This window comes from Emydura macquarii, unplaced genomic scaffold (genome assembly GCF_026122565.2).
Source record: "Emydura macquarii macquarii isolate MOO-44397 ecotype Brisbane River unplaced genomic scaffold, CSIRO-AGI_Emac_v2 contig_691, whole genome shotgun sequence".
Taxonomy (NCBI): Eukaryota; Metazoa; Chordata; order Testudines; family Chelidae; genus Emydura; species Emydura macquarii.
Window position 1 is genome coordinate 15,000,624 of NW_027130828.1, and position 22,557 is coordinate 15,023,180.

Sequence of the window (22,557 nt, forward strand, 5' to 3'; positions counted from 1 at the left end):
CACTTGAAGTAGATTCTCCCTCCAGCTATCCAGCCACTGCTTCGCAGTCGATCCTGGTGGAACTGCCTTTGTGTTCAACAGGACAGTCTAGCCCATGGGAGCTGGACCGGTGCTCTCAGTTCATTTCACAGAAACCGCCCAAAAGCTGTCAGACAGGCATGACTTGCCATCACTCCCTTTCTCACCCAGATTTGAACTGTCTACATAGAGTTAAAATGTCTCTCTGTCCAATTGCTGAGCCAGGAAAACGAAGCCAGCCTCGTGTTCCCCGTGGCACAAACCACCACTGAAGAAAGACCCACATGCCATCACGTCCAGGATGGATGGGGAATGTGGGTCATTCATTTGCCTAAGATTTGTTAAGAATAGACTTAACGTATGGCAAGATGGGGCTTTATGGTCCTCTATGTCTTGCTCATGTCAAAACAAACAAAGTGGCTGTCCTATGGGGGGGACCATCAATCCATTATATGGGTATGTGTGGGTGTGGGGTGTCAGCCTTATTATACCTTGAAGAGCAAATTTGATGCTGTTGCTATGATTCATAATGCTATATATCTAATGACATGACTCTTCATCTAGAAAATAAACCTTCTGAGCCAGTTTCTCCTCTCATAAATCTCCCTCTGGCACTGAAGGGTGTAAACTAAGTAGCCTGACTCACAGGGAAGCAATACAATTTGGCTACTTTATAACGAAGGAGAAATTTTCTGAGGGCGAAGAGCAGCGTTAGGGTACTGGGGAGCGGTCAGCACATGCAGGATGAGCAGCCTGAGTGATGCATTGTGGGAAGGGCACTGTCAGGAGGTTGCCCTGCCGACGTGGAGGACGCAATCCTGTGAGGTGCTGAGCACCCTCAATTCCCACTGACTTGCCATTGCGCAGCACTTTGCCAGGATCAGGCCCTGAACCAGCACATCCGGGGTTAACTTTATGGTGCCATGGGCCTCCATTGGAAATTGTCCTCCGCTAAGACTCCGAGGTCAAGGAGAAAGAAGGGTTAACTTTGAGTGGAGGGGGGAAAACGATCTCTCCGTTACAGACACCAAAGCAATGAGGTAGCTGTGTCAAGGACCAGAAAGGGCAGACTTCGGGGGTATTATTCTCCAGTCACAGACACCCCGATGCCAGGACAGGGAGCAGAAAGGGAAAACAGTCTTCAGACAACAAAAGTTAGGGCTGGGTTAAAGGTATTTGGGCCCAAGCACAGCTGGGTTGGAAGATATACTCTGACCAAAGACTGCTCTATGGCAGATCTCGCCCCCTTCAGATGTGTCCCAACACTGCCATCTGCAAGTCGTCCTTTTTTGCCCTAAGAGTCCCTGTTTGGATTACAATGATTGCGGTTTCACCTGTGTCTATCTAAGAAGGCTCTGCGCAGCATCTCTTTCTTCCTTCCTTCTTTCCTATGCCCAGGAGAGAAAGAAAAAAAAAAGCCACCAGCCAAAAGCAAACGTCCCAGCTTGCAGAATAACAGAGAGCCCTGGAGCGTTACCGCCCTCTGAGGCTGAGCCCCTCCAGAAACCAGATAGCACCCCCAAAAGACACTCGTACCCAATGAGCCAGGCAGGCCCCACTAATCAAGGACTATGTCCCTGCAGGGCAGCAGAGAATTCCTGAAGGTTCCAGTGGGGTCCCAGAGAAGAAATAGGGGACTCCTGCGGGCTACAGCAGAACCCTCTGGGCATCCAGTGGTGCCAGGGACAGTGACAGTGCAGCAATGTCCCTTGAAGGCATCAGGAAACCCCTGAAGGTTACCATGGGGGCCCTAAAGGTTGACCTGGAGCCCCTGCGGGGCAAGGTGATGGCCCCAAAGAGAATCTGGAGCCCCCAGATTGTATAGTCGCGTCCTGGAGGCTGGGGATATCCTGCTTGCACCCTGCTTCAGGAACAGCTTTGACCTCTGCCACAGCCATCCTGTTTTTCCAAAGCACCTGACCTTTTCCCTGCCTCTGATTCCCCCTCCCTCCTCCGTGCGCACACACTCCCCAGCACATACACTTACTCGAAATTCCCGTTAAAAACAAGCAAAGCACAGCCCCGATGAACCCTGCCCCTCACTGCCAGCTGAGCCGGTCGCCTGGCCTCTCCCGGCTGGCTTTGACGTCAGCCGGCTGCTCCTCCATAAACAAATGTCAGCGAAATTGAATAGAGGCTGCTGTCGGGGCCGGGGGTCCAGTGTTACTCAGTGTAACTCTGTTACTGCACGTAGGTGCGCTTGGCCTAATGAGTGGAATTGAAGGATGCATCGATTGACTAACCTCATCTGTGTAAAGGTTGACACAAGACAGATCAGGGCTGTGTACCTGCAGGATCTAATTAAAGTGTATCAGGGGCAGGCCGGGCCCCGGGGCGGGTGGGAGGGAGACAGGGGGAGGGACGACACCAAGCATCATACTTACCGTAAACAACAAAAGAAACGAACTGTTGGACGTGGCTGAAGGGCATGAGCATGGTCAGCGAGATAGTAGGAGGGCTGTGTGGGGTGGGAGGAGGGGGTGTGGGGTGATAGTAGGGCAGTGCAGGTGCGGGGTGTAGGAGGGCGGTGTGGGGTGCAGAGTGGTAGGAGGGGGTGTGGGGTGTAGGTGGGAGGTGGTCGGTGTGGGGATGGGCAGTGTGGGGTGGGAGGAAGGTGGTGTGGGGCAGTGTCGCCATGCAGTGACCGCATGCGAGGAGTTTTCATTGCTTGGCAGGCCCTGCTGTGGCCCAGGTCCTCACCCTTGCGCCTCTCCTGGGCAGCCTGACACCGCTGTCTCTGCAGGCTCCTAGCCCGCGGGCGCCATGGGTGCTGATCTCACCAGCTGCTGGAAGCTATTTGCTGTGGGGTGGCTCAGGCGCTTTCTCTCTCTTCAGCTCTGCCTGGGGCTCCGCTCCCTGACACTGTCTGCACGGGGCCGCACTCACTGCAGCCCGCTCCCCGAGTCCCATGATGGCTGGGGACGTGAGGGGAGCCCGCACCCATGTGGGCCAGCAGGGTGCTGTAAACTGCACGTCTACCACAGGACATACATAGCATAACATGGAGCCGGAGGAGGAGTTCAAAGGCCAAGGATGATCTAATGTCTTTCCTTTCCCCCTTTCTCTCCTGGCCTGGATGGAGAGTACTCCCAGCTCCGGGTCCTCGGAACCCGCCCCCTGGGAATCCAACCTCTCTCTCTCAGCCTCCCTCATGCTTTTTTAAAATCCATTTTTCCTCTTTTTTAAAAGAAATCTCTGCTGTGCTATGGGCCCGTTTAGAAGGAATCATTCCAGTCAGCTATCTATTGGCATCATACCTATGTCAGCAGTACAGCACCCTACTTCCCCCCAATAAATGTAGGGGGGTCTGATGTATTTTTGCCTATGTCCTTTTCATTTCCATGAATTCATTTTCTCATTAGTTATAGCAAACCCTGTGGTTAATGCAGAGGTTGCGAGATTATTGGATAGTTGCAACATGAGACCATTCATTCTCATGCATCTGATCTGTCTGTCTGTCTGTCTATCCTAGACATTCTCTAATTGCCTAAAAATACCCTTTTCACTTCTAAGCTTTTACTTAAGATCTAAAGAATAATGATGTAATTTCTCTCTCTTTTACTCTCTTCCTGTTCCACTACCCCCCTCCCTTTTTTAATTTTTTTTTTTTGTTTGAATGGGAATATTTAATAAATGTCTTGAAGCAGAAATACTGCAGACATGGGTGACTCAAGGCGCCTTGTTAAAGGTGACTGTGTGTTTGGGGAAACTGACAAAATCCCGAACAATAGAGAGTGTGACGTATGGCTCTATTTATACCCTTTCTTTTTATAAATGGTTCCAGGGAGGCGTTTTTACTACCGTGTTGTGTTAAATACCAGATCTGCTGAAACCATCCCTGTCCTCCCCAAGGGGTGATTTCAGTCTTTAAGGTGTAACCCGATGGAGAGTCAGTTGTATCATGTGAGCCAGGCATCTGCAGTCTGGCACGCTCGGAGATTTGAAGGGGGTGAAATAGCGCTTCCTTAAGTAATGGGGTTTTGTCAAATAAGGGCTGGCTGGGGTGGGAAAGCCAGCAGAGCTGTTAGGTATAAAGGGGACACACCTCAGTGGTTTGGGGGACAAAATGTAGGGTGTCTAATAAATAGGAAAAGGAGTTGCAAAAGCTAACAGAAATAGATTTTAAAAAATAATTATAGTGAAATCAGGGTTTCATTACTGGAGTATTTCTGAGAGGCCCGGCGCTGTATAAACACATAGTGGGAGACAGCCCCTGTGCCAAAGAGCTTACTGGCTAAGTAGATAAGACAGACAAAGGATGGAAGGGCAACAGAGGTCAAGTGATGTAATGAAGGTTACACAGCAGGTTGGAGGGGCTCCCGGCTCCTTGGGAATAGAACCGCAGTTTCCTGAGACCCAGTCACAGATCAGAATCACGAGACCAAGATGCTGTTTTTTTCTGTAAGCATTCCCCTGCAGTAGTAACAACTCAGCTCCAACAGCATGGGGGTAGTGGTGAGAACCAGGCAGTGAAACTGACCTGTGGTGTGTCTGCCCTAAACTGAGTGAAGAGCAAAAGTAAACAATTATCAGCAACAGAGTCAAAGGAAATTAGATTTAACACCCCAAAAATTCATTTTTACTAATCTAGGGCCCTGCTCATGGGGTTCATAATGTGGTATCAGCCCTCTGAGATGGCAGCAACTGCAATGTGGAGTTCTCATCATGTTAACGACAGTGCATGTGGATTAATAATTTCCATCAGATGCACTCCCTAAAGTGTTTTTACAAACTCTTCTGGTTGTACAGACTAGGGTACCTAGTCCTGCAATCCTTACTCTTGTGAGTAATCCTTTCTCAAGCACCATTCACTTCAGTTAGACTGAATGTGTGAGTACAACATGCATGATGGTCTTTGGGTGCTCTTTATTCAGAAGTCACGCTACTCACCTTTGAAATGCAGTCAATTCTGGGGTGGAGCATAAGGGAAATTTAACAGTGCACAATAGCATAATCCATTGGTTAAAGCTGGAAGTAAAGAACAGTAGTACATACTGCTGAAACGTCAGGTGAGGTTGAGGGAGGCCAGACGTAATCACTCATATTGGAATTTGGCTTACCCCTGTCCTCCTGCAAAATGAGACCACGTGGGTCCTTTTACGTCTCACAAGACTCCCTTTGGGGTCAGTGCTGTACAGACACCTAGTGAGAGACAGGCCCTGCTGGAAGAAGCAGCCAGTCTAAACAGTTAAGACAGAATCATTATCCCCATTGTGCAGATAGGGGAACTAAAGCACAGAGAGACTAAATGACTTTCCCAAGGACACACATGAAGTCGGTGGCAGAGCTGGGAATTAAACCCAGGTCTTCTGAATCCCTTCGCATCCACAAGCCCCTCGTTCATCTTGGCCCAATATTGACACAGGTAATCTGGGCAGGTAATTGACGCAGGTAATATCTGGGCAGGGTGAAGACTAGGTGCTTGCTGATTTCACAGCTTTAAGCAGTCACTTTTTTTTTTTTTTTTTTTTTTTTTTTAAATAAAACTTTCCAGGCCTTCAGGGGAGCCCTCATGAGTTCATACTGGTGCTCGGGGAAAGGAGACGTCATTGAGGATTGGTGCAGGTGTGACCTCAATGCCTTCGATGAGAATGGACTCCCCAACTGCAGTCCTCTCCCTCAGCCTGTGTACGTATCTCGTGGTGAACGGCTGCCCGGTGTGGTGTGGGAAGTATGTGTGCTTGGCCCCCTTCTGATTAGCTCTTTGGGGTTACAGGTGCCTCCCTGCTCCTGTATTCAAGCCCAGGTCCCCAGGCCCTTCCATCTTGCTGTGTGACTAAGACCTTTCTGATATTCTGCTGCTGGCTGTGGCCCGCGGAGGTTTCTTTATTGTTTTTCAGCCCCTGATTAGCACAGCTTGTAGAATGGGATTTAAAACGGGGAAGGAACTGGAATTACAGTGCAATTCATTGTACCTTGTCAGAGCGAGGACAAATCAGGAGCAAACTGATGGGGAATTAGCTGAGACAGCAGGAAGAGAGACTGGCTCCCGCTCTCCACTAGGAAGAGACCATATCCTCAGATGACATTGATTTCCTATCCTGAGTTCAGCAAACACACTCGTACTCTCTGAGCCCGGTTGTTGATAGCCTGGCACCTTGTGTTGTCACTTACTACAGTCTAAAGGGGTGCAATTGTGATCTGGAGGATTTACACCTTTGCACTGGTGTAAATGATGAGACAAGGCACATGCCATGAAGAGTCAGACCCCCCCTCTCACCCTCACACATACACTCCCATCTCTCTCACACACACACACTCTCTAACTCACACTTTGTACATATTCATCCCTCGCTTTCTTTTGCTCACTCATACGCTCAGACTCTCGCTCACAAGCACTCATGCAAACACTCTTGGGCATGCACAATCTCACTCTGGCAGTCCTTCACTCCCATTCATGCACAGCCTGAGCTAGATTCTCTCTTCACTCACACCCAGTCCGCTGACTTCAGCTAGGTTTGCAGGATATACGCAGAGGGAAAGTTTGACCTTCTCGCTCTCCTTCTCTTTCACTCAGTCACCCACACTGCTGGATATCTGTTCTCCATAGAGTCACTGAGCCAAGCCTTCCCTGGCCTCTGATCTGAGATTTCAGGGAAGTAGTTATGAGGGTGTTAACTGAGAAGAGGGAGAGTCCTCCAGGTGGGATGGGTTGGGCCACCCTCAATTGGCAGTAAGTGCATAGCCCAGAGATGCTGATTCAGAAGGAGTCACGTGGCCAAGTCTCTTCAGGGAACAGGTGGAGGAAGGAACAGCATACAGCAGGATCTGACACCACCTGGCTGAAATTCAACTGAAAGTTTCCTTTCTTGTTTTTACCTCCCTCTCCTTCCTACTGTCCCCTTGTTTCTTGGGTTCTTATGTGTGTGTGCGTGCATGCATACATATGTATCTGAATGTGCAAGAGAGCCCATATGCATACCTTCCGTGTGTGGAAGGAGCTGCTTTAACAGGCTGGCTTTCCTCAGGGGGCAAGCTGATCTCCAGGAGTTCCGCCTTGTTTGTGCCCTGCCCAGGTTGCGATTATCCCCCAACGTAGAGCCCTCCAGCACCGTGGTCTCTCTGGAGTGGCTGGATGTCCAGCCTGCGATCGGGACAAAGGTCTCTGACTACATCCTTCAGCACAAGAAGGTTGATGAGTACACGGACACTGACCTCTACACAGGTAGGTGAGACCAGCTGGAGAGGACAAGGGGAAGATCCACAGCAATGTAACTGATTCTGTGCCCTAGATCCCTGACTGCAGAGGGGTATGAGCGCCGTCATTGGGATTTTGTCGGCTTTGAACAGAAGGGTACATAGCACAGATGCCATCTGGAGTGCAGTGTCAAAGCTCCTTCACTGGGAGTGACTGCTGAAGGCCTCTGTAGATTCTGCTACTTGGAGAAACTAGAGAAAAGTGTTAGGTAACTGCAAAGAGGTTATGTGCATTTCCAAAGTGCCCCCATTGTAGCAACGGGGCCGCCGACAAAACTGAGGCATCAACTAGGTCTGTGCAAAACTTCTCTAACAGCACCTGAAACTCACCTGGGTTTGGAGTTGAATTATAAACACAGAACTTGGACCCGGTCCCGTGAGGCTCGTGAATGGTTTGGCTGAGACTCAGACCGTGATTCAGGGGCCTGCAGGTCAAGGTGGAAGGATGTGAAACTTGTCGATGGGTCTGGATGAATAATTACTAATGATGTATTCTAAAAAAATATCACTGAAGGTGTTGAAACTGCTGCTCGAGCTCTGCTCACTGAGAAAACCAGGCAGAACTCAGTTCTTTACACTGCAGTTAGTGGAGGATCTGGGGTTCATTTAACCATGAAAGTGAAAAGTCAGGGCTCAATCAGCATTAACTGAAACAGAAAACAATGTGTTTGCAAACAGCCCCGTCCCCAAGAACGGGAAATGCCAGGTTCCACACAGTTCTGATTGAAACGCAGTGACGTGTGACAAGGCAATTCTGGCCTTAGCGCTGGAGACCTCCCTCAGCATTACAGATACTGCCTGTGACGTTCACTGCTCCCCGAACAGCCAGGGCTGGAGCGTCTGAGGATGGAGGGTAAAAAGCGTGTGAGAGTTTTTCTCTCTCTACATTGCCGGCTCTTTCTTTGGAACATTGTGTTGTGTCTCACAGTGGGCAGGTTGTTTATATTTGATTGTCCTGGTGTTATCCCCCTGTTCATCACTGTGCTGCCTGAATGCCTTCTAGAGGCTACACATGTCAGCGCTGTCGGGGGTTAGGCTCCACCGCTGTACGTATCACTAGACCAAGCTCTGTAGAAGTGCAAGGAGCCGGCCTGACAGGTCAGCATCACCCTGAAAAGTTACCAGCTAGACTGAGGCCTGCACAGATGTGCCCACAGCATCTGCACTGGTAAGCGTAGCCAGCTAGAGGCCAGCGGTTTCTGAGACCATTCCCTCACTTCTGCTCTCTCTGGCACAGGCTCAGTGCCCTGGGAATACTTTTGTGATCATGTAACACCTTGTTCCAGGTACTTACAAAAATGGCTCCACTTTCAACGCACCTTTGTATCCAAATGGGTAGGACAGGAGTTTGGGTGTGCCAAGCCGCAGGCTATACCCTGCTCAGGTTCCTCTCCAGAAAGCGTTTCCTTTACTGTTGTTGTATGACTCAGCAGAAGCTGTCCAGGCAGGGCAGGGTGCTGGCGCACACATCCTGGGGGGGCTAAAGTGACTCCGGCTGGCAATCGGCAGAAGGCTCCCGATCGTGATGGAAGGAGGATGAGAGTCACGGAAACCTGGGATTTTGAATGCGTGATGATTCCATCAGAAACGCTATCTCGCCATGATCATTCAGAACCCAATTCTGCTCTCAGCTATACAGGCACCATCCAGATTCATTTCCCTGGGAAATGCAGGTGAAAGCCGAATTTGGCTGGTAGTGGGGGTTTTATTCACTCTGTAATTTTCTGAGAACCTATGGGTCAAATTCTCTTCTGTTATAAATGAAGCTGCACCAGATTATACCAGCAGAGAATTTTGGTCCTATCTGTTCTTCCTGTCAGCTCTCTCTCTCAGGTATTTATACTGCCCCATAACTATAGTATCTGAGCTTCTGTGCTACAGAGGCTGGGTTTTCATTGCCAGAGGAAAGATCAGTGCATCCTTCCAAGGCCACTGATCACTTCCAGGAGCTTACACTACAAGCAGTCAGAATTGGGGCCCCACATTTGTTTACACCTCAGTCCTATCCCAAAGTAAGTTTCCCTTCCTCCCTGTCATTGACTTCCATTTCCAAAGCTACCCAATGCAGCTGCAGCTCCTGGGTTACGGTTCCAGTTTCCAAGCATGGCAGGTTTGTTCTTTATCTTGGATGGGCATCCACCAGTAATGGAAAAGGAAAATAACCCGCTAAAGGAAGCGTTGTGTTTTGGACTGAGATTCCAGATTGCTCACACGTTTGTCAGGTGAGGCCAGATGAGGGAGACACGGGCTTTCTCCTTTGATGTGGCTGGGTCTCTGTGTGGCAGCTGCAGTAGGAAATGCAGATTATTATTATTATTTTCTTTTCATGACTGCCATGTGTTAGACAGGTGAAGAAAACCACTCCCGAGAGCTGCGTGCCCCTCGCTCTGCTCCTGGGCATTTTGCTAATTCTGAACACCAAAAAACCAAAACAACAAACAGACTAAAAAAACCTATTTACATTAATAAAAAAAACAGAGAGAAAAGCCCAAAGTTCTCTCTTCTCTCAGTTGTTTAATATCCAAATGTTCCCTTCTTCTTTCTCAAACTCTCCAGCCCTGTGACGCTACTAATTTTGGATGCCCCTCACTGCCAGGAAAGGTTTGAGCGGGTCCTGAAAGAGGGCGTTGCCCGCCTGCCCCTCACCCCAGGCCCTCCAGACCTCTTCATCGGGCCCCCGCCCCGCAAACCCCCTGACCACCTCTCCCGCACACCCCGAGCTGGCTGCGGGACCTGCAGCCGGTGCGCTTCCGAACCGCATCAAGAGCACATCTCCACACACTCGTGCTCCACATGCTCCACTTCCTCGCCCTGGTGTCTTCCCTGGCACCAAGTGGTGGGACCTCTTACCACCTGTCGAGGGTGAGAGACCCTGGTAGGCCAGCCTGTATTCCACCTTGGTTCCACAGCCTGCTGGGGATATCGGCTGGCAGCTCCTTCACAGAGCTGTGAGCATGGGCGTGTACCTAGCACGTTTCACCTCCCATCCCGATGCCTGTCCCTTTTGCAGAGTGAGGGAGACCCTGGTGCACATCTACCTGGAGTGGGCCAGGTTGCATCCCCTATTCCGGCTCCTCCAGAACCTCCTCCTGAGGTTCTGGCTGCATTTCTCCCCACACCTCCTGATCTACGCACACCCCATCCGCGGCCCCACTAAGTTGCGGGACCTCCTCGTCAACCTCCTCCTCACCTTGGCCAAGGCGGCCATCTACAACACCAGGGAGATGAGCTTGGCCAAGGAGGTGCTCTGGGACAGTGGGGCCTCCTTTCGTTCCTCCGTCCGATTATGTCTCCTGACAGAATTCCTCTGGGCCGCATCCGCTGATTCTTTGGCTACCTTCGAGGAACAGTGGGTGCTATCCGGGGTTCTCTGCTCAGTGTCTCCATCAGGTTCTCTCCGTTTAGCCCTTTAACCTTCACGCCCGTCCCTGTTTTTTTCATTTGTTGTCCCCCGTAATTAATTGAGTCCAGGTTCAATGGCTCCTCCCCTTAGGGTGGCTTGCACCCGCCCACGCCTTGGAGCTCAAATAGTACTGTCAGGAAAGGGTTCAGCAGGCCCCTGGAAAGGCAGCCAATAGGAAGGAGCTGCATGGCAGCCAATCAGGGCCCAGGACACCAGTATATAAGGCACAACAAAGCAAAGCAAGGACAGTGCCTCTCAGGAGCTTGGAGGGGAAAGACTGGCAGTACCCTGGACAGAGCAGTGGCTGGTTGCTGGGAATCAACAGAGCCAAAGGACCTGAAGCAAGGGCGGGGAAGGTAATGGGACTGCAGGTAAGCGGCCCAGGGAAAGCTACGGAGGAGTTGGGGAGATGCAGTGAAAGGCTATCACACCTAGGGTCCCTGGGCTGGGACCCGGAGTAGTGGGCGGGCCCACATCCCTCCTGCAGCCCCTGATTGCCACAGGACTGCTGGCAGGATTGCAGTGGCCACTGTGGGAAGGGGCCTAGAACGGACTGCAGAATCCCTTGGAAGCGGGGAGCACAGACTATGACCCAAGTGAAGGGTCTGAGTCACGAGAGCGAGAGTCGAGAGGAGAGAGACACCAGACACCGCAGAAAGAGGCGTCTGCCCGGTTGAGGGCTGATTCCCCAGATAGCTAGCAGGAGGCGCCAAGGTGGGGAGTCGCACCATGCTGCAGATGCCTTGATTTTTGGATTTCCAACTGGAGACAGCAAGGGGCCTGATTTTTTCCAAGGTGCTGAGCATATGCAGCTCCCATTGACTCTGTTTGGATTTGTGGGTGTTCAGCTACTTGGAGAATGAGCCACTGGGTGTGTCTCCAGTTGAGGCTTGCTCGCTCGCGCGCTTTCTCATAGTGCTGCCCATCACCCCGATCTCTGAGTAATTTTCACATAAAATCAATAGCAAAAACCTAAAAAAGGAGCCCCTCTGGAAAATCTGTGCCTATTCCTTGGACAAGTTGAGGTTTACCCCATTTCTTCTGCTGTCAGTAGGGCGTCTGGCCACTCACCAGAGAGACAGCAGGGTTATTTTAGCAGCACAGCCATGCCGGCCGAAAACAGCTATGCTCTTGATGCTGCTGGAGTTTATTCCTGAGATCTCTAGGCCTTAAGAGTGGGAAGACCATCTGTATTTTTTGTAAAGAAAAATTAGAGTTATAACCTCATAGCACTGTGATTCCTGGCACTGCCCTCCGCTCGCCCTGTGCCAGCCCACCCTCTGGTTGCATGGCAGGCTTGCTCCTGTATGGCATCTGGCCCTCTGCCTCTCCCCCCAAGGCTCCAGCGTCTAATCTCGACAAAACCCTTGGCCTCCTGTTCTGCTGGCAAGTGGAAGACGAAGCCTTTTCCCAGAGTCAAAAATAATTGTATCCTCTTCTTCATCCAGGAGCTGGGTCAGGAGTCACCCCCCTCTCTCCTTGTCTCAATGTGCAGGACAGAGGTACTGGGGGCCTGAATGAGGGAAATGAAGGCCGCTCGGGGAATACCTGCCCACCCAGCCCCTTGGCTACATACGTTTTTAAAGGCTTATGACCAGTGTTTAGAAAAACACAGCCCTCAAAACAGCTGATGTTAACAGGACTGTACCTGAAGTGAACTTGTGTGCGAACCAAACCATACTTTCAGCACCATGCAGCTCTCCGTTGGGCAGCCAGAAAAGATCGAGCAATTACAGCCCAAACTGTTCATTAAAGTTTGTAGAAATTACTCACAACTCTATGTGCGTGACAGCTTTGTAGATGAGTGATTCTCTTTGTTTGAACATGAGACGCTCGGAGAGAGAGAGCGGGCACCCCTGTGTGTGCACGCACACTGGCTGGGCTGCTAGCAGATTACGTCATAGATGAAGCAGGCTCTGCACTTAAGAAAAAGAGAGAGAGAGAAAATGTGTTTTACAGAGCGAGGGACAAACCAAAATGTCTGTGAACATCTGGAACTAATATTAGGTTTGGAAAACATTTTCTGTTCCTCCAAAACTCCTCTGGAGGAGGCATTCTAAAGTTAAGAACCTCCGAAGGAGGAAGAAGAGGGGAACAAAGAGAACCCCATGCTAAGTGCTTTTCATTTCTTTCTTCTGGTTCCACTTCAGTCCCGATCCTCGTCTATTTCAGACTAGGGATCTTTGTTCATTGCTATTAGAATAGCTCATAAATGCCCCAACTGAGATGGGATCTCATTGATCCGGGTGCTAGAGAGACACATAATAAGGGACAGTCCCTGCCCCCAATGACTTGCAGTCTAACTAGGCCAAAGGGTGGGTGAAAGGAAGGACTCTTGTCCCCATTTTCAAGGCCAGTTTTATCCCCATCTGTTCCTGTGCTGTTACCTGTACGGTCACCCTGAGCTGCTTTTGAAGATTGATCCTATGCATAGTGATGTGCTGCAGGTCACACAGGCAGCCTTTGGCAGAGCCAGGAGCTGAACCCAGATCTCCAGGGTTTCAGTCCAGCACAAGACCATCCTTCCTCCTAATCCCTGTATAACATGTGCATCGTGGCAATACCTGGAGGCCTTAGTCAGGATCAGAGCCCTGTTTATACTGGACACTGGGCAAGCACGTGGGATCAGCATTCCCTTCCCTCCAGAGTTTAGAATCTAAAAAGGAGTGAAGGGTGTAATTGCCTCCATGCCTGTGCTCAGTTCAGTCCCACCTAACCCCTCAATCGAGGGCAGAAATGGCAGCCCTCTATAGGGGTGAATTTCACCGTGAGGAAGGTTCTCCTTGCACTCCCAACCTCAGTTCAGAGATGTAGGGGCAGGAGACCAGTGGGCTGGCTTGGGTTTGTAAATGGCCCTAGTGCTCATGGAGGGTGTCAGGCTGGCTGCCCTGGAGAGTGACGTGAGTCCTCTGATTCTCTGCGTAATGGGTACAGCCTGGGCAGCGTTGAGATAGCCCTGCCCCTTATCCCAAACAGAGCAAATTCTTCTAGGGATGAGGGGAGTCCGGCCTCCAGGCCGATCCAGTGCTGAGATGGCTAACCAGGGGGCCTTCTTTCATATCTTGTGCAGGCCATAAACAGCCAAAAGACGGTACCAGCCTTCAGTCCCAATTTCTCACATCTCTCTCCTTGATGGAAGCTCTGTAGCCTGTCTGAATTGGGTACAGAAGCCTGACCTGCGAGTAGCAGCCTCCAATCTGCCGTGTGCAAAGAGTACCTGACAGTCCCTGTTGCCCTGAGCCAGATAGTTCAATCCAGTGAGCTAGGTGAAAGGGTCCAGAGCCCACTGGTAGTCATCTGAGCCATCCACGGTACATCCACACAGCAAAAAACAAACAAAAAAACCCCCCCATGGCAGCGAGTCTCAGAGCCCAAGTCAACTGCCTTGGGTTTGCGGTGTGGGGCTAAAAATAGCTGTAGAGACATTAGAACTTGGGCTTTCTAACCTGGAGAAGGCAGAGGATCTCGGAGCCTTGGCTCGAGCCCAAGTCTGAACGTCTACACTGCCATTTTTAGCCCTGCAGCGTGAGTCTCATGAAACTGCTTTTTTTTTTTGCTGTTGGAGATGTACCTCCAGACTCTTTGATTCGGGAGCTTGTTTTTACCTGGGCGAGTGGACTCGCCAGATCCTGTCTCCATCTTCCACATCAGGCTAGAACACTGTGGCAGCCTGGGGAATGCCCACATGATGCCCCATCCCAGTCTGAAGAACCATAAATAAAGATCCCTCTTGTGCTGGGGAACCCTGATGTTACCTGCCCAGTTAGAGCAGTTTCCTACCTGCATATTGTTGTTTGTATCACAGTAGCACGTAGGAGCTCCAGAACCCATTGTGCTAGGTGCTGCACAAAACACAGAACAAAAAGATGGCGACAGATTGGAAACTTTTGGATTCATTTTAAATTGGTACGGATGGATGAGTCCTTCTAAAATCCACCCTTCCTGCCGCTGAAACCGCTATCCCGCTGTCGGATTTTGTACCTGCTTGGTAGTTCATACATCTCCCCTCAAAATCAGCACCTTCTGCTCCATGAAACTGCTGCCTCAGGTCAGCCTGTCTGTGACTGCGGGCTTCTCTCCCTGTAGCTGCTTTCCCGGCATCAGTCCTCAGTGACTTGTCTGTTTTAGAAACAGGCTGTTCAGTGCTGATGCGTCCAGGACTCTGTGGTAGCATAGCTTCGCTGCGTGACACCGCTCCATGCCAAGTAACTGCAGCCCCTGGAAGGACGAGTTCAGCACTGGGTTCCCCTCAGAGGAGGAGAAAGGAACAACCTGCTAAACTCTTTGGCTGTAGGCTCCCTGCCTGACACACGGGTCAGAGAGAAGAAAAGCTTCCTTGTAAACCAGGCCCTGTTGAGAAATAAAGGGGATGATTAAATGGAACGTCATTAATCCCATCTCCTGTTCACCTCATCAGGGGGAGGATGGTTGGGTGGATTTTTTTTAGGGCTTCAGATAAAAATAGCCACATTAGTAGAGGGTTTAAAAATAAAGTAACTAAATGTACTTGTGAGGCTGGCAGACCAGGTGCTGGCTCATGCTAAGATCCCCATGTCTGCACTCAACACTGACGAACGCAGAGCTGGAACCGGTCCGGCTCACCTGTGTGTTCGTATTGTTAAAACAGGTATTCGAATGACAAGAGTGTGTCTAGTGTTTAGACCAGTGGTTCTCAACCTGCAGCCCGGTCAGCACACAGCTGTGGCCCGCGTGCCAGCCTCAGGGGCATGCAGGTAGTACATCTACTGTATGGATGCGGCCCACGTAACACGTAGAGAGCCACATATGCGGCCCACAATGGTAAACAGGTTGGGAACCGCGGGTTTATACTGTGTGGAATGCTTGTGACTTCCTGCCTGCACTAATCTCACTCATCCCCTCTGTATCCCATTTGGTAAGGTAATGTCTGAGTGTTTGCATTGGAAGCTTCTGTACCTGTAAATCACCAGGCAGGAGAGAAACATTAACTCGTGTGCAGTGCTAGTGCCAACACAAGGTGTGATGTCCATCCTGACAAGGAAGACCCATCGACATCAGATGGTCTGCAGTGGAATATTAGAAGGGAACAAAGACTTTGTTGTTTACTCTTCCCCCCACCCCCGACCTATGAAGATGGGACTTGCAGGTTAATTCCTCCCATGAGCTGAGTTTGGAACTCGAAGCGGGGAAGGGAATAAAAAACCCCTAACCAGGAGGAACTGTATTTTTATGCTGCTTGAAGACTGGGGGGTAAAGATCACTAGGCATAAGCAAAAGATCTTTAGGCTGCTCTTGAGTCACTCCAGGACAGCTGGACAGTGTTTCAGGCCAAAGAGTGGGGATTGCTATTCTGTTGCTGTTGTGTTGGGATGTGGGAGTCGTTGTTGTCTTGCTGTGTGTTGGCAGGCATGGGAGTCATTGAATTGCTGTGCGTTGGCATTGTTGTTGCATTGGTGGGCGTGGGTGTAGTTGCGTTGCTATGTGTTGGCTGGTGTGAGTGTTATTGCATTGCTGTGCATTGGCAGACGAGGGTGTCATTGCATTGCTGTGCATTGGCAGGTGTGGGGGTTGTTGCTTTACTATGCATTGGTGGGCATGGGAGGAGTTGTTGCATTGCTGCGTGCTGGCAGGCGTGAGGGGTTGTTGCTTTGCTAAATGTTTGTGGGCTAGGGGGTTGTTGTGTTGGTAGGTGTGGGAGTCATTGTTGTGTTACTGTGTGCTGGCGGGCGTGGGTGTCATGCTATTGTGTGCTGGCGGGCGTGGGTGTCGTTGTGTCCTTGCGTTGGCAGGCGTGGGAGTTGTTGTGTGACTGTGTGCTGGTGGGCGTGGGTGTTGTGCTACTGTGCGTTGGCAGGCGTAGGGGTTGTTGTTGTGTGACTGTGTGCTGGCGGGCGTGGGTGTCGTTGTGTCACTGTGCGTTGGCAGGCGTGGGGGTTGTTGTTGCGTGACTGTGTGCTGATAGGCATTCATTCAGGTCATACCTTCCTGAGCAGCTTGATTTTGGCTCCCGCCCTCACCTCTGAGTGTCTCACTATTGCCAACAATAATCTGTGCATCCTCACAGCCGTGCCCAGTGTTTGCTAACTGGGACTCCCACTGTGTCAACATCCAGCAAATAGTGCCCTCCCCCAGCATGAGCTTCCTCACAGCAGTGTGCCGTGCCCTTGCCAGGTAGTATCCAGCTGTGTGAGCTTCCTCACAGCAGCGTCGTGCCAACAAACAGGAAACCATTGAGTAGCTCCCACCTAACAAAGAGCAGAGGCTCCTGCTGACAATAGACTCTCCCTCCCTTGACTGGGAGCTTCCTCGCAGCACAGGTGTATCTACAGTGCAATAAAACACCCAGGGCTGGCACATCTCAGCTCTCTGGAGTCCGTGAGACTTGGGCTGTGAGGATATAAAACTGCAGTGATTTCGGGAACATCTACACTGCAAACGTACAGCCCTGCAGTGTGAGCTAGCTGATATGGGCCAGCTCTGAGTGTTTTATTGCCGTGTAGAAATACCTTACATGTCCTGGAGCATAAGCCCAGCAGATCATAAGCAGGAAACTCCTACTTCTGCATCATCACCTCTGGGCAATCTTAACACTAGGACCAGTCCCCTTTCTGGAAGCTAGGTGGAGATCCCCCAATCCTGGGGCTGTCTGAATCCACTGTCTCTCCAGCTCTGGACTCTGTGATTGGGTTAAGTTTGACCTACGTGCCTCAGTCCAGCTCATAAATTTGGGTTCTGGGTTCTGTGATCTAATCTGCTAATTAAAAATCACACAGGTTCCATTAAATCAGATAGAGCTTGTCCTTGAAGCACCTTGAAGTGCTGAATAAATAGAGGCTGAGGGCGCTTACGTTGTTTTATTTCTCTCTAGCTGCTTTTTTCCCCTTTTTAAGTACAGATGAGCTCATCCCTGGAGGCAGGAGGGAGGGTTTGTCAGTATCAGTGTCAGTGTAAGGAACAGGAACGGCAGCAGGAGCAGATTGAATATGTGGGCAGCGTGCCAAAGCCGAATGGCACAAACCTCCTGTCATGCTCATGTGGATCCAGAGGAAGCTGTGTCAAGCTAAGGCAGAACAAATGGGGCCACTACAGAAAAGAGCTTCCCTTTTGCACAGTGATCATCCCCCAGCGAAGCTTAATAGCCCTTCTACAGCAGTCACAGATGCAGAGTCCTCGGACATCAGAAAGGGGTGATGAGAGGGGTCTGGTGCACGGACACTCACATAAGATGGGTAATGATGCCTTGTGCTTCCATAGTTCCATATGAGGAGAGGTTAAAAAAATGAGGACTGTTCAGTTTAGAAAAGAGACACCAATGGGGGGATATGAAAGAGGTCTATAGAATCATTAATTTTGTGGAGAAAGTGACTAGGGAAGTGTTGTTTATTCCTTCACATAACACAAGAACTAGAGGTCACCGGATGAAATTAACAGGTTTAAAACAGGTGAGGTTTAAAACAATCAGAAGGAAGTACTTCTTCATACAGAACTCATTGAACTGTAGAACTCATTGCCAGGGAATGTTCTGAAGGCCAAAAGTATAACTGGGTTCAAAAAAGAATTAAGTAAGTTCATGGAGGATAGGTCCATCAATGGCTATTAGCCAAGATGGTCAGGGATGCAACCCCATGTTCTGGTTGTCCCTAAACCTCCAAGTGCTAGAAGCTGGGGCTGGATGAAAGGGGATGTATCACTCAAAATTGCCCTGTTCTGTCCATTCCCTCTGATGGGCTAGATGAATCATTGGTCTGACTCAATATGGCCATTCTTATGTTCTTACGTGCCATGGGAAGAGCTCAAAGCCCTTTACAGACATTCATAAATCTATCCTCATAATTGGGAGGTAGGGAAATATTATACCCATTTTACAGATGGGAACTTGAGGTAAGGTAAGCTTGCCTGTGTGATAGATGGTCCCTTACAGCAAAAATTGCAATATTCAAGTTACTCCTAGTTCCAAAGGACCAGTCACTTACCCTAGGTCAATTGCACCCTAGATCTTACACCAAAGACAATACTCATAGCCAGTCCTACAATAAATTAATTAAAGATTTATTAATTAAGTAAATAAATTAGAGCTATTTACACAATTAAAGCAGATAAACATACCCACAAATGAGTTACAGTCTTAGGTTCCAAAAGGTATTTGAAGCTTCTGTACTATGCAAGCTCTATATGTCCTCCAGGACTAGCCCAGGCTAAGCAGCTGGGGATCATTTACTTATGCTTAGAAATCTTACCCTCCCAAAGTCCAAGTAGCAAAGTGATACAGTTTCTTCTTGTAGAGACTTTTATTTCCTTCCCCCTGAGTTCAAGTGGATGGGACGAGTCCACATGCACATCTCTTCATGAGTGTGTGTGGGGGGAACAATTAACACAGTCTTTTGTCCTCTGATGTTCTATGATGGTTTGTCTGGTGTCTATGGGCCACCTTTTGTTGAGCAGGAGATAACACCTCCTGTGGTAAACTAATCTTTCACATTTGGTAACGATTCACTCCTGATCAATGGTTTTACCGTTTCAGAGCAATCACTTTTACAGTTACAGAGCAAACATGTGAATATTCCCTTATGACACGGGATAGAGATATTATAAGTGAGACTGACGCACACAGCAACTCACAAGCATTTCATAAAGTCTAAACACATTTTTAGAACCCTAATGCCTATTTTACCAATTCTAACACACAGGGGAGCCAGACCGGATCCCAGTTCTGCATTTGTCAGCATCCGGTTGAAGTGTAGGGGTCTTGGCATGAGCTGGCACCTGTTCTGCCAGCTCACACAGGCCCTCATCAATATTCATGGTATGAAGATGTTGAGGAAGGCTCCCGGCTCCACACAGAGGGTCAGTTCACCCCTGGTCTGCACCAAATTAAAGCCTGCTAGAGGGCCGTAACTAGCCCTATAACAAGCAACGCCCAGGCAGTGATGATGTAGGGAGAAGAATTTGGGGTCCTTCCCTTGGAGACTTGTGCTACATCAAGTGCAGTCCCCTGCATTCAGGAGATGTTTAAAGTCTTTTGAAACAAAGCCGCTCGATTGTGGTTTAAAGCCACATCCAAGGCTGCAGGGCGGTGAGCAGGAGTTCCAAGGGAAGTGCTGGCTGCATCAACCTAAATTCCTCAGGGGGAGGAAGGCAGAGAAGCAGCTCTGCTGCCGCAAGAGAGAGTACAGCATGCCCTGCCATTGGTGCCTTCCCAGCTCTGCTGGCTGGTGCCACCTTGCCCCTGCCAGCCTCTCTGGCTCTCGTGGTAGAGCCGGCTGTGCACAGTGTATGTCATCTCCAGCTGCGCAGAGCTGGTGCTCAGGTGCAGATAAACGGAGGAGGCTCCTGGGGCACTAGCTCAGGGCCATCCACAATCTTAATCAAACAGTTTATGCCAAAAAAAAAATAAAACCTGGCAATTCTGTACTAAAAACAGGCTGGCTACAGGCTCTCCATGGATCGATGGATTAGATTTGTTCTAAATTTACCTGCTGCTAACGTCCTCCGGTGACCCTTTGTCCTCTTGTGGCTGCCATAGACATTTTTTCCCTTAACACTGGTAGGAGAGTGTGTGGGCTTTTGTGTCATCAAGCCTGCAAAGGGGATATTCCTTAGCATGTGCAATAAAGACTCCAAGTCCCTCTGCACTGATGCAGGTATGTGTGTATAACAGCCCTGCCTGTGCAGCTGGGAGGAATTACCGAGCATCAAGTGAAGTTTACAGCTGTTTTTTGCCTTACTGCGGCAGGCCTGTAAGGTGCGTTGGAAATTGCCCACTCCTGCTAAGGAGATATGCTTTCAATATCCTAGCGCCCCGTTATTATTTTTATTAAGGTAACACTTAGAGGTCTCAAATAAGACTGGGGCTCAGTTGTGCTAAGCATTGTACACAGCATAGTAAGAGACAGCCTCTGCCCTAAAGAACTTGCAACCCAAATAGACAAGACAGAGTGAAGGGGGCTTGGGGACAGAGGGGGCATTGGACCTGTCCAAGGTCACACAGCAAGTCAGTGACAGAGCTGGGAATAGAATCCTCAGGCCAGAACTAAGAGGTCCTTATTTTAACCAGGGTCAATCCAGCCCTCTTTTGTGCTGACAGAGCCCAGCTGACGTCAGCCGGTTTGTGACTAGGAGAAGAACCTGGCTCCTTGATTGAAGGTGGCATGTGGGCAGTAGACCGGGACTGGTTAGGATTATTTGAAGAGGGTGAGGTCACAGCTGTGTAGGAAACTTTTGGCAGAAAGTACGTGTTGGAGCATTCAAAAATCACCTCTCTTGTAGAGTGCCATGTCCTACAAGGAGGCATCCATTGAAAAACACTGATTCTTGTAAAGAAAGGAGTTTGCCTTCATGCTGGATGTGTTGAATTGGAAAGTTTCCTATTTGGTCGGCTCGCAAGTTACATTTTCACTTGTGATTTTGGCAGGATATGACTTTAATCTGATTTACTGCAGTTTTATTATGCTCGTTGTGAATCATTTTAAAACATCTTGATTGCCTTGGCTATGTAAATGTAGATATGGTGACCACCATTTTCCAGCAGCACATCCCCTGCATGAATGCTGTGCAGCTGATATTATATGAACAGCCATTTATAGACATGAAGGAATACAAATTTAGCCAGAGCAAACTCAGTGAAGGTCACAAGGGGGTTAGTGGTTTGTCTCTATTGCCCAGATTTCCATAAAACAGTTGCCTGAAGCTAAGTTCCTAGCTCCTTACTATACCAGAGTTCTGATTTCTAAAAGTGCTGAGTGCCCAGCATGCTCCTCTGTGCCTCAGTTTCCCCATCTGTGGCATAGGGGTAATGATACTGACCCGCTTTGTAAAGTGTTTTGAGATCTATGGCTCTATCGATATCTATTTATCTCTCTCTCTTCATTCTTTGTGTGTTTGTGTGTATGCTAACTATTCGTAATTTAGGTGCTACTTTTTTTTTTACAGTCTTGGCCTGTAATCACAGCTGTGTGAAGCTCAGTCTCCTGGCTGCTTTTTGCCAATGGACTGGAGTCTTTTTTTCTGGTTAAGAATGGAAGAAAATACTCTTGGGCTTTATTGGTTTTAAGAAGATGGTTTGTATGGTGCACTAAGCTTCGGCTTGTCTTCCTTATCATGGTGCTGTTGGAGGGCTTCTCTCAGATCAAAGCCTACCATAGGTGACAAAATCTGATGTCTACGAGGTTTAGACTTCATAGTCCAGGAGTTATATGCAACTGTTTCATGGAGACTCTGGGTTTCACAACCTCTCTTAGGAAGTCTTAGAATATCACTGGGGTAGAGGAAGATTGGATGACTCTGGGGAATTGGTGATGGAATATCGAGCCTTCGACCTCAGGTCAGTACTGAGCAAATGTTACCATCTGCCAACTTTTTGTTGGCTTACGTGAAATAGGCCTCAGTCGGCTTCCTAGTCATCAGGCATGCACATAAGAAAAAACACCATCCTAGTGAGCACCGACTGGCACCCTTGAAGAAGGTCTCAGTGGAGAGGCCAAGAACTGAAGTGGAATGGCACCTGAACTACCTTTCTCCAACAGAAAGCATGCCTGGGTTAGGGTTTGTAAGTTAGCACTGCTGCAGCCTCCGTTGTGTTCGTTGCGTGAAGAAATAGAAGACTTCAGTTCCCAGGGCACCTTTCCTTAGCACTAATCCACTTAGCTGTTGGCTTGTTTAAAACACAAAAACAAAAACAAAGAAAGAGAAGCCTTTGAAGAGAAGGTCAAATTTTTGGAAGAAGCTTTCTGGGAGGTGTTGTGCAATAATACCTAGCAAGTAGTTAATTCTGGGCGTTGCATTCATTTGGAGAGCACTGGTTTTTCTCCCACTGGGATAGCTGTAGTTGTTTCCACCTATCAATGTCATTTTTGTATCCTGGAAAGCAAGAGGGAGGAGGAGATTGTTGGCCAATGTTGAACCAGATGCCTCAGTATTTCATTGAGTCACGTTTCCGCAGGGCAGTTCCAGTTCATTATCCG

General features: G+C 49.3%; 1 protein-coding gene and 2 long non-coding RNA genes across 4 annotated transcripts in view; 2 read left to right on the forward strand and 1 right to left on the reverse strand.

The window, feature by feature from the left end:
* ASTN2 (astrotactin 2) overlaps positions 1–22,557 on the forward strand; it is a 567,068-nt gene that overhangs the window by 422,442 nt on the left and 122,069 nt on the right. For both annotated transcript variants that reach the window (XM_067542151.1, XM_067542150.1), the window contains 2 exons: positions 5,513–5,646; positions 7,035–7,183. In XM_067542151.1, coding sequence (XP_067398252.1) covers positions 5,513–5,646; positions 7,035–7,183 — 283 coding nt within the window. The remainder of the gene's footprint in view (positions 1–5,512; positions 5,647–7,034; positions 7,184–22,557) is intronic.
* Positions 9,966–12,753, forward strand: LOC137148924 (uncharacterized). The gene is made up of 2 exons (XR_010918615.1): positions 9,966–10,989; positions 12,067–12,753. It is a non-coding gene; the product is annotated as an uncharacterized lncRNA (long non-coding RNA).
* On the reverse strand, positions 12,415–14,974 carry LOC137148925 (uncharacterized). Its single transcript, XR_010918616.1, has 3 exons — positions 14,600–14,974; positions 14,399–14,460; positions 12,415–12,539 (listed from the first exon to the last, which is right to left on the reverse strand). It is a non-coding gene; the product is annotated as an uncharacterized lncRNA (long non-coding RNA).